Genomic DNA, 12,190 nt, shown 5'->3' on the forward strand with positions numbered 1-12,190 from the left:
TTTGTCATAGAGACTTTAGTCAAGCTCCTTTGGTACAAGACCAGGTCAGGTCAAAGTAGAGCAACGTAATGCCATACCTGATCTATGTTAACAACAGACGTGTCCCAGGGAATACAGAAGTATGTGGCTGCTCCTCACCATTGTCCTGTCTTACAGTATCGTCTGCCTGAATGGGAATTATACCACAACAGGTAAACACCTCATTTACAATTAACATTTATCTAAGTTAATAAACAGTTCTATGCTTGTATAACACCACATTAGCAGAAGACTACAAGACATACCCTTTTGAAAAACTGGCACACACCTGGGCCACGTTCAGTTGCTGAACGTTGTCGAATGTCGCAGACAGAAATGCCATGAATAGAGCAGACATTATTACTTTGTTCTACATGTCAGAGATGCATGTTTGTTCTACGTAACATATTTCTATCTGAACATTCCAAAATGTTGTGTCCTGCTGAACTCGCCTCTTTTTTATAAGCTTTGTGTTAATTAACTCACTTATCACCATCACCTGTGTCAGGTTTAGTTCCACTGATCAAGAACAAGAGCAAGTCGTTTAAAAAAAAAATGTATATAACAATAAATGGCATGGGTTTACGGTTAAACAATTTGGAGAATAAATGATCAACTTTAAATATGAGAAACAAAACATGCTCGATTATCAAATAAATGTAATATTGACTGATGTCTATTGTAAGTTGAGGGTGTCTGTGTGTAGTCTGTAATGGTTTGCAAGCCATTACAGATTCTGTGTGAAATAAATGCGATATAACGTACATGTAATTCATTCTTTGCTAAATACATTTTGTATTTCTTTATAAGGAAGTGTATTAATTTGATCACACCTCTGTTTAATCCTGCAATGCATCAAAACATAGAATTTATATATTTGACATATTGTGTTGAATTTATGTGTGAATGGCGTATTTCTCTGTGGTGTGCGAGATAAGGATATTGTGGTTAGTGTAGCAGGGTTTCCCAAACTCAGTCCTGAGGCTCCCCCCTTGGTGCACGTTTTGGTTTTTGCCCTGGCACTACACATCTTACTCAAATAACCAACTCATCATTAAGCTTTGATTATTTGAATCAGCTGTATAGCGCTAGGGTAAAAAACTAAACGTGCACCAAGGGGGGAGCCTCAGGACTGAGTTTGTGAAACCCAGGTGTAAAGCACCATTGTGTGTTTTCAGTGCTTATACAGTTGTATTTCATGTGGACTCTTCCAGGTCATGAATATAGCCTTGACTGTGTAAGTGATTACCTGTTCACCATTAACTGTTCCCTGAGCATCCTGCCAGAGGTTGCTCATACAGACCAGTCCTCTTACTGGCTGCGCATTGAGGACCTCACTTTTGGGACAGTATTTGATGGGTGAGACCCCCACTATTTCATATTGCTCAAATTTGAGTACAGTAATTGAAATGTATTAGTATAGTGGTTCTCAACCTTTTTTGGTTAATGTACCCCTAGTCTACCCCCTACCACATTTGCTCTGCCTGGAGTACCGACTAAGTAACCCCTCGTGTGCATTTTAGCAGTGGGCTATGCTCTTATTAGTCTTCCGAAGTACCCCCTGTGGATAGGCCATGTACCCCAGGTTAAGAACCACTGTATACACAGTACACACTGAGGCAATGTGTGTAAATGATATGTTATAACTTTATATTGATTCCTGCTTTATTTTTTTCCTGTTCACTTCCACTCATTACACAGTGGGAAGCTGAGGAAAAACGATGGCTATTACTCCTGTTCATTGGACACTTCACATCCAGATTCTGCTGTTGATCCAGATCCTGATGAGGAGCCAGATTTTTTTTTTGACACTTCAAGTTTTAAGATCACTCTCTATCACAACAGAAGCAATGGACATATAACCGCCACCTTGCTGGATAAGGAATACATGCCAGTAAAGCATAGTAAGTGCTTATTACAGTATTACAATACAAACAGGACTTTGTGATATGCCTACCCACATGCAAACTTCAATTGACAAGCATAGCTACTTGTTGAAGTTGTTGGTTCGGGAAGCTAGGAAACACTTTACTTTACAGTGCCATTATTACTGTGCAATTACTCATGTAATTACAGTATAACAAGTATTGTAATTACAGCGTAATAATGAGTAATTACAGTACATGGTACACTGTAATTACAGGAATCATTACACAGTAATAATGGCACTGTAAAGTAAATCATAACCGGCCAGTCCTTGCCATTCTGCCGCCCTAGGCTAGACCAAAAAATGCTGCCCACCAAAACTAGAATGGTCCCAGTAAGCAAAATTAAGTAGAAAAGACGTCATGAAGATGTATTTTCCAGAAGTTGAAGTTAGGTTCATTTTAGGTTCTGAATGAAAAGTGAAAAGGTATTTTCCATATGTTTAAAATACATATTTTCCAGGTCGATGACATCAGGTTAATTTTGTGGTTCTGAATAAAAGTTGAAAATACTTATTTTCCGAGCATGGTGTTTGCAACACCAGGGTTGTGGGTTCGATTCCCAGCACAGAAAAAAAAAAAAAAAAATGTATGAAATTGTATGAAATGTATGCATTCACTACTGTAAGTCGCTCTGGATAAGAGCGTCTGCTAAATGACGTAAATGGATGTTGAAAATTACTATTTTCCAGACGTTGAAAATATGTATTTTCCGGATGTTGGAATCAGGCTAATTTTTTGTTCTGAATGTAGGTTGAAAATAAGTAATTTATAGACGTCTATGTTTGGATACGGATACAAACTTGAAACCACTGATCATGACAATGGGGTGAAACTCTTGGACAACAGTTTACATTTACATTTAAGTCATTTAGCAGACGCTCTTATCCAGAGCGACTTACAAATTGGTGCATTCACCTTATAATATCCAGTGGAACAACCACTTTACAATAGTGCATCTAAATCTTTTAAGGGGGGGTTAGAAGGATTACTTTATCCTATCCCAGGTATTCCTTAAAGAGGTGGGGTTTTAGGTGTCTCCGGAAGGTGGTGATTGACTCAGTTGTGGTTGTGGTTGTCCATTCCATACTGTCCATTTTACCTTGACCTGTCCTGTTTGTAGGATATGATGTTTGTTAACATAACAGCGCATTTTTTTATTTGATTGAGCACCATTTAGGTTAGGCTATTTGATCAGAGAAACCTGCATGATGTAAAAAGTGTCCATCTCATTACATTGTCATACATTTTATCTCCAGACTGTAGGCTACTCTTTCAACCATATCCCATATCTGCTACATGATTTATGTTAGATCATTTTTTTGCGGAACGTTGGTGGAGCCGCGCAGCGATGTGTCTCTCCAACAGCACCCTGGATAGGCGCACTAGGAATGGACACTGCTTATCACAGGGCGGCATCAGCGCTCACCTAAAAAGCCCATATGCCACTGGATGAGAGAAATTGTTATTGTTTTTGGGCAGAATTATATGAGATTTTATGTGTTGTTGTTGAAGTTGCGTCTTGGTCAGTTTAGCTCAGAAAATGCCGCCCTCGTCAATCTGCTGCCGTAGACGACCGCTTAATACTGCCTAATGAGCAGACCGGCCATGGGAAGCTTTTATTTTTGTGGACACTTTAATTCCTCCCAAATCTTTGACATAAGTGTCTTTCTCTCCCCAGTCAAACCCAATCCACCATTCAATCTCACCATCAACCGGATGTCAAGTCAATACCATGTTACCTGGATGAGTAGCTATGAGAAGTATTTAGAATTTGGCAATCTTCTGACTGACAACCTGAAGTACCAACTCTGGTTCTACAGAAGTGGCCACCAAGGCAACGTAAGACACTCAAATACTGCTAAAGATGTTTCTAAAATAAAGCCGGAGAATAAATGGATCTATTTCCTCGTATTTTTCCCCACAGGTTGTCGAAGTTCGCCACTCAACTAACATCTCAGTGAACAATGAAAATTTTGAGCCAGACACAGAGTACACTGTAAACGTGAGGTCCATCCCCAACCAACAACAGTTTCAAGGCCAGTGGAGTGAATGGGCATCGGAGGCTCATTGGAGGACTGATCCCACACAAAAAGGTATGGTTCTGTCAAGACATTAGGAACTTTACCAGAACAATTTGAGCCCACTACTTGCCTGTTTTGTGTTTCTTCAGGCTAATGCTGTTCCAATGTTCTTTGTCCCCTTAGTCGGAGAACTTCCAACAAACACATTTACTGCCATCTTATGTGTGCTGGTTCCAGTACTGCTAATTCTGTGCTACATTCCAATTGTAAGGTACGTTTGGATTACCTTACCTTTGGTGACATTTACAGTGGGTGGAAGAACAGATGCATGTGTTTTATCACATAATTCATGGGGTGTGGAAACTTCTCATATATTGCAGGTTGAATAAATCCATCTTCATCCCAACTCCAGCACCATACTTCCAGTCCCTTTATGCTGACTGTGAGGGGGACTTCAGGGTAAGGAAGTCTTATGTCACCCTTGATGTATTAATACTTCTCAACGAGACGTGAACATTACACTAACACACTGTGGTTATTGTGGTTGTAGAGCTGGGTTGTGACCCCAGGCTCTGGGGCAGACTTACTCAAGACAGAGGAAACCTTGCGAATCGACACCCTGACTGAGACCATACCGGTCCTGGATGACCACTCCTCACTGGTGCCCCATCACATGATCCAGGAGGGCCCCAGCGACAACCTGTCTAACCCAGTGTCTGATGTGCTTTACCTGGGAATTGCTTATGCTGTATCTCTGAGGTCACCACTCCCGGCACCCAGAGGCCCACTGAAGAGTGTGTCTCTGAGTGAGCCAGAGAGCACCATCGAAGCAGACTCGGGGTGTTGGCTGCACAGCACCACATCTCTGGAGCAGGAGTGTGCCTGGTACAGCAACGTGTACAGCTGCAGTGACTACTGCACCCTATCAGACACTGGGAATTGTCAGGAAGTTACCCCTAGAATCTATTGACGCACCGGTGCGTCAATCTAAGCAACACAATACAAAATCCCAATCAAAATCCGTCAGTTTAAGCTAGAGATATGTTTTTGTATGGGCTGCGTCTCAATCCACCAGATCCGCCCATGTCTCCCTTCCACATCTGCGGTGGAAATTGGCAGAGCTACAGCGCTGTTAGACCAGGAGACATCCCGAAAATCGGTCGTCTCACGAAAACGTCTGTAGCAAGCGAACGGTTTGACCCCCACAAGTGACACAAGATTCATCTAAAGGTAACCCATACAAATGAATGGAAATATGGAGGAAGTTTTGTGCCAACAAAATTGAGGGGTTAAATATGTGTAAAAAAAACAAACATATATTATATACACTGCTCAAAAAAATAAAGGGAACACTTAAACAACACAATGTAACTCCAAGTCAATCACACTTCTGTGAAATCAAACTGTCCACTTAGGAAGCAACACCGATTGACAATAAATTTCACATGCTGTTGTGCAAATGGAATAGACAACAGGTGGAAATTATAGGCAATTAGCAAGACACCCCCAATAAAGGAGTGGTTCTGCAGGTGGGGACCACAGACCACTTCTCAGTTCCTATGCTTCCTGTCTGATGTTTTGGTCACTTTTGAATGCTGCCGGTGCTTTCACTCTAGTGGTAGCATGACACGGAGTCTACAACCCACACAAGTGGCTCAGGTAGTGCAGCTCATCCAGGATGGCACATCAATGCGAGCTGTGGCAAGAAGGTTTGCTGTGTCTGTCAGCGTAGTGTCCAGAGCATGGAGGCGCTACCAGGAGACAGGCCAGTACATCAGGAGACGTGGAGGAGGCCGTAGGAGGGCAACAACCCAGCAGCAGGACCGCTACCTCCGCCTTTGTGCAAGAAGGAGCAGGAGAAGCACTGCCAGAGCCCTGCAAAATGACCTCCAGCAGGCCACAAATGTGCATGTGTCTGCTCAAACGGTCAGAAACAGAAACACCATGAGGGTGGTATGAGGGCCCGACGTCCACAATTGGGGGTTGTGCTTACAGCCCAACACTGTGCAAGACGTTTGGCATTTGCCAGAGAACACCATGATTGGCAAACTCGCCTCTGGCGCCCTGTGCTCTTCACAGATGAAAGCAGGTTCACACTGAGCACGTGACAGACGTGACAGAGTCTGGAGATGCCGTGGAGAACGTTCTGCTGCCTGCAACATCCTCCAGCATGACCGGTTTGGTGGTGGGTCAGTGATGGTATGGGGTGGCATTTCTTTGGGGGGCCGCACAGCCCTCCATGTGCTCGCCAGAGGTAGCCTGACTGCCATTAGGTACCGAGATGAGATCCTCAGACCCCTTGTGAGACCATATGCTGGTGCGGTTGGCCCTGGGTTCCTCCTAATGCAAGACAATGCTAGACCTCATGTGGCTGGAGTGTGTCAGCAGTTCCTGCAAGAGGAAGGCATTGATGCTATGGACTGGCCTGCCAGTTCCCCAGACCTGAATCCAATTGAGCACATCTGGGACATAATTTCTCGCTCCATCCACCAACGCCACGTTGCACCACAGACTGTCCAGGAGTTGGCGGATGCTTTAGTCCAGGTCTGGGAGGAGATCCCTCAGGAGACCATCCGCTACCTCATCAGGAGCATGCCCAGGCATTGTAGGGAGGTCATACAGGCACGTGGAGGCCACACACACTACTGAGCCTCATTTTGACTTGTTTTAAGGACAATACATCAAAGTTGGATCAGCCTGTGTGGTTTTCCACTTTAATTTTGAGTGTGACTCCAAATCCAGACCTCCATGGGTTGATACATTGGATTTCCATTGATTATTTTTGTGTGATTTTGTTGTCAGCACATTCAACTATGTAAAGAAAAAAGTATTTAATAAGATTATTTATTTCATTCAGATCTAGGATGTGTTGTTTAAGTGTTCCCTTTATTTTTTTGAGCAGTATATAATGAACAAAAATATAAATGCAACATAGTGTCACGACTTCTACCGAAGTCGATGCCCCTCCTTGTTCGGGTGGTGCTCGGCGGTCGACGTCACCGGTCTTCTAGCCATCATTGATCCATTTTTCATTTTCCATTGGTTTTGTCTTGTCTTCCTACACACCTGGTTCCAATCCCATTAATTACATGCTGTGTATTTAACCCTCTGTTTTCCCTCAATGTCCTTGTCGGAGATTGTTTGTGGTTATGTGTTCGTGAATTTTGTATAGGTGTGCGACGGGTATGTTTACCCATGTTTATTTTTATGTACGTTGGTTTCTTGGAGTTTGTTTTATAATAATGAAACTACTCCAGTTACACCAAGTTGGTTTCTCCTGCGCCTGACTTCCCTGCCACCTAAACACACGACAATGACACATATAAAGTGTTGATCCCATGTTTCATGAGCTGAAATAAAGGATCCCAGAAATTTTCCATACGCACAAAAAGCTTATTTCTCTCAAAATTTGTGCACAAATTTGTTTACATCCCTGTGAGAATTTCTCCTTTGCCAAGATAATCCACCCACCTGACAGGTGTGGCATATCAAGAAGCTGATTAAACGGCATGATCATTACACAGGTGCACCTTGTGCTTTGGACAATAAAAGGCCACTCTAAAATGTGCAGTTTTGTTACACAACACAATTGTTTTGCCACAGATGTCTCAAGTTTTGAGGGAGCATGCAATTGGCATGCTGGCTGTAGGAATGTCCACCAGAGCTGTTGCTAGAGAATTTAATGTTCATTTCTCTACCATAAGCCGCCTCCAATGTCATTTTAGAGAATTTGGCAGCATGTCCAACCGGAGTTACAAGTGCAGACCACGTGTAACCATGCCAGCCCAGGACCTCCACATCTGGCTTCTTCACCTGTGGGATTGTCTGTGGCCAGCCACCCGGACAGTTGATGAAGAGAAGAATTTCTGTCTTGTTAGGAAAAACTCATTCTGATTAGCTGGGCCTGGCTCCCCAGTGGGTGGGCCTATGCCTTCCAAGGCCCACCCATGGCTGTGCCCCTGCCCAGTCATGTGAAATCTATAGATTAGGGCCTAATGAATATATTTAAAAAGTCTGATTTCCTTATATGAACTGTAACTCAGTAAAATCATTGAAATTGTTGCATGTTGTGTTTACATTTTTGTTCAGTATATATATATTTCCTGAGCTTTCTTATATCTCCTAGATATAGGACAGACACTTCAAAACCCTATTCCTTATGATACATAGTTTGACTGTCTTTTTTTCCATTTATGAATGTGTTATGTATAAAAAATATAGAATATCTTTTTTTTATGTATTTGTTATATATATATATATATAATTTAAAAAAATTATATATATATATATATAAAATATATAATATATATTTTTTATGTATTTGTTATATATATATATATATATATATATATATATATATATACATACATATATAATTAAAATATATATATGTTATATATTTTTCTATGTATTTGTTAGAATATTGAATTTGGCCTTTAGTACTATAAATTATCCATGGTATGACCCCACCCCCACAGCACCTTTTTGCCCTAGCACTACACACCTGATTCAAATAATCAAAGCTTCATGATGGGACCGAGTTTGGGACCGAAAACCCTGGACAAGACACTTCTCTAATTCAATCAATGATGTATATAAACCCTGGATAGCAGATGCCATGTATTGGTCATTGAGAGGCTTGGAAGCCACCGGTCGGCCATATTGCCACTCCCTAATAAGAGCAGTCCTCCATAGGAATTAATGGATTTCTACAGTATTTCAATTAGACGTTTAAAGGAAAAATAAATATATTTTTGTTGTAGTGGGGACAGTAACATTAGTAATCTATATATATATATATATATATATATATATATATATATAACCAGTCAAACGTTTTGACCCACTTACTCATTCAAGGGTTTTTCTTTATTTTTACTATTTTCTACATTGTAGAATAATAGTGAAGACATCAAAACTATGTAATAACACATATGGAATCATGTAGCAACCAAAAAAGTGTTAACCTGTTGAGGGTAGGGGGCAGTATTTGCACGGCCGGATAAAAAACGTACCCGATTTAATCTGGTTATTACTACTGCCCAGAAACTAGAATATGCATATATTTATTGGCTTTGGATAGAAAACATCCTAAAGTTTCTAAAACTGTTTGAATGGTGTCTGTGAGTATAACAGAACTCATATGGCAGGCAAAAACCTGAGAAGATTCTGTACAGGAAGTGCCCTCTCTGACCATTCCTTGGGCTTCTTGACTCTTTTTATTGAAAACTTAGGATCTTTGCTGTAACGTGACACTTCCTACGGCTCCCATAGGCTCTCAGAACCCGGGAAAAAGCTGAATGACGTCTTTGCAGCCCCTGGCTGAAAAACATTAGCGCCTTTGGTAAGTGGTCTATCAGAGGACAATGAGACTGAGGCGCGTGCACGAGGCGACCCCATGTTTTTATTTTCTTTCTCTTTGTACTAAAACACGGTTTCCCGGTCGGAATATTATCGCTTTTTTACGAGAAAAATTGCATAAAAATTTATTTTAAACAGAGGTTGACATGCTTCGAAGTACGGTAATGGAATATTTAGATTTTTTTTGTCACGAAACGCGTCACCCTTCTTTACCCTTTCGGATAGTGTCTTGAACGCACGAACAAAACGCAGCTATTTGGATATAACTATGGATTATTTTGAACCAAACCAACATTTGTTATTGAAGTAGAAGTCCTGGGAGTGCATTCTGACGAAGAACAGCAAAGGTAATAACATTTTTCTTATAGTAAATCTGACTTTGGTGAGGGCTAAACTTGGTGGGTGTGTAAATAGCTAGCCCTGTGATGCCGGGCTATCTACTCAGAATATTGCAAAATGTGCTTTCACCGAAAAGCTATTTTAAAATCGGACATAGCGAGTGCATAGAGGAGTTCTGTATCTATAATTCTTAAAATAATTGTTATGTTTTTTGTGAACGTTTATCGTGAGTAATTTGTAAATTCACCGGAAGTTGCTGGTATGCTAGTTCTGAACGTCACATGCTAATGTAAAAAGCTGGTTTTTGATATATGAACTTGATTGAACAAAACATGCATGTATTGTATAACACAATGTCCTAGGATTGTCATCTGATGAAGATCATCAAAGGTTAGTGCTGCATTTAGCTGTGGTTTGGGTTTATGTGACATTATATGCTAGCTTGAAAAATAGGTGTCTGATTATTTCTGGCTGGGTACTCTGCTGACATAATCTAATGTTTTGCTTTCGTTGTAAAGCCTTTTTGAAATAGGACAGTGTGGTTAGATTAACGAGAGTCTTGTCTTTAAAATGGTGTAAAATAGTCATATGTTTGAGAAATTGAAGTAATAGCATTTCTAAGGTATTTGAATAACGCGCCACGGGATTCCACTGGCTGTTATGTAGGTGGGACGAAATCGTCCCACTGGCCCTAGAGAGGTTAAACAAATCAAAATATATTTTATATTTGAGATTCTTCAAAGTAGCCACCCTTTGCCTTGATGACAGCTTCGCACACTCTTGGCATTCTCTCAACCAGCGTCATAAGGTAGTCACCTGCAATGCATTTCAATGAACAGGTGTGCCTTGTTAAAAGTTAATTTGTGGAATTTCTTTCCTTCTTAATGTGTTTGAGCCAATCAGCTGTCTTGTGACAAGGTAGGGGTGATATAGAGAAGATATCCCTTTCTGGTAAATGACCAAGTCCATATTATGGCAAGAACAGCAGTCAATGCGGAACATTTCAAGAACTTTGAACGTTTCTTACAAAAAGAAAACCAGCCCCGTCGCGGACATCAACGTCTTGCTCCCAGACAAGTGAAGAGGCGACTCTGGGATGCTGGCCTTCTAGGCAGAGTTCCTCTATCCAGTGTCTGTGTTCTTTTACCCATCTTAATGTTTTATTTTTATTGGCCAGTCTGAGATATGGCTTTTTCTTTGCAACTCTGCCTAGAAAATTGTTATTTTCTTTCAAAAACAAGGACATTTCGAAGTGTCCCCAAACATTTGTTTAACACGTTTTTGGTTACTACATGATTCCATATGTGTTACTTCATAGTTTTGATGTCTTCACTATAATTCTTCAATTTCTTCAATGTAGAAAATAGTAAAAATAAAGGAAAACGCTGGAATGAGTAGGTGTCCAAACTTTTGACTGGTACTATATATATATATATATATATATGAGTTTAGATCACATAATTTAAAAGCATGCATTATAGTGTCTGTAAAGAATACACACGGAAAAAACAAATGTAGACATTAATAAATACATTTCTATAGCTTCCACAATATGTTTTACAATGGTAGGGGAGTGGAAAAATGGAGGCACTGTAGTTTAACACAGCGTCCCCTATCAGTAATCTAGTGTATATATAAATAATTGAATACAATACAGGCTTGAAAAGTCATTGTAAATTCACTGCATTTGCTCATCTACAGAAAATGTGTTTATTCTTACTGGGACAAGATCCTTAATTCTTGTTTTAAAATGTTTTTGTAAATTGTAAAAGTGCAAATCAGAGACAGCTGGAGCTTTGAGGCCAAGCTCATTGTAACAGCTCACTACAATGAGCCTGTCCTCCTGTAGCTCCTCCCACCAACCTCTTCTGGTGCAAATATGCTATATTATAAATCATGTTCTTTTGATTTTACCTCAATAATCTGGAAATGAAGTGTGATGTCTTACTCTGTATCGTGGAGTTCAAACATGGTTTAATATGCTCTCTCAAAATATGATATATTGAAAGTGTCTATAAAATCGTTTTTGGGGGTGGGGAGAGGGTTGTCGGTTACAGCAGTTAAAACATTTCCACGTCAGCATTTGTTAACCACCAGTATATTCTAACCTGCTTGATGATGATTGCTGGTCTCCAGTCCTTGTCTTCAGGTATATTGTGCCTGACAGATATGCGTTAGGATGGAAGAGGTTAGAAAATATATTGTATATAAGCCACATTTCCTCTTCATCTACAGACATTGTGTTCATTCTTACTCATGGGATAAGAACCTTCGTTTTTGTTTTAAAATGTTCTGCATAAATACAAAGTGCAAATATACTGTATCATTATCATGTAAACAAATATGTGATGTTTTACTATATCATGATGATCAAACGAATATGTTTTAATAAACCATTTCTACAAAATATGGCATCTTAAATAGTGTTTCTTGGGGGGGGGTCCAGCTATAGCTGTTACAACATTTCTATGCCAGCATCTGTTAAAACACTAGTTTTACTGCGAGACAAAGTATAACAATGGC

At 40.3% G+C, this 12,190-nt stretch overlaps 1 protein-coding gene across 3 annotated transcripts; it reads left to right on the forward strand.

The window, feature by feature from the left end:
• Positions 1-7,810, forward strand: LOC106579378 (interleukin-21 receptor). 3 transcript variants are annotated; one of them, XR_006760747.1, is made up of 9 exons: positions 1-191; positions 1,233-1,377; positions 1,720-1,922; positions 3,625-3,785; positions 3,871-4,039; positions 4,151-4,238; positions 4,348-4,426; positions 4,518-5,197; positions 7,693-7,810. XR_006760747.1 is itself a non-coding variant. In XM_014159218.2 (8 exons), exons 1-8 carry the CDS (start codon positions 122-124, stop codon positions 4,935-4,937), a joined length of 1,335 nt encoding a protein of 444 aa, XP_014014693.1. In that variant the 5' UTR covers positions 1-121; the 3' UTR covers positions 4,938-5,339. The 3 variants fall into 3 exon arrangements, 2 of the variants coding, with proteins under 2 accessions (XP_014014693.1, XP_014014694.1); XM_014159218.2 differs by lacking the exon at positions 7,693-7,810 and having other exon boundaries at positions 4,518-5,339; XM_014159219.2 differs by lacking the exons at positions 1,233-1,377; positions 7,693-7,810 and having other exon boundaries at positions 13-191; positions 4,518-5,353.
• The last annotated feature ends 4,380 nt before the right edge of the window (positions 7,811-12,190 follow it).

The sequence above is a fragment of the Salmo salar genome, chromosome ssa19, assembly GCF_905237065.1.
Source record: "Salmo salar chromosome ssa19, Ssal_v3.1, whole genome shotgun sequence".
In the NCBI taxonomy this organism is placed as follows: domain Eukaryota; kingdom Metazoa; phylum Chordata; class Actinopteri; order Salmoniformes; family Salmonidae; genus Salmo; species Salmo salar.

Coding starts and splice junctions, on each gene's coding strand:
- LOC106579378 (XM_014159218.2), top strand. CDS start 122: ATGTGGCTGCTCCTCACCATTGTCCTGTCTTACAGTATCGTCTGCCTG. Junction 3,786..3,870: donor GAAGTGGCCACCAAGGCAAC/GTAAGACACTCA, acceptor TTTTCCCCACAG/GTTGTCGAAGTTCGCCACTC. Junction 4,239..4,347: donor TGCTACATTCCAATTGTAAG/GTACGTTTGGAT, acceptor CATATATTGCAG/GTTGAATAAATCCATCTTCA.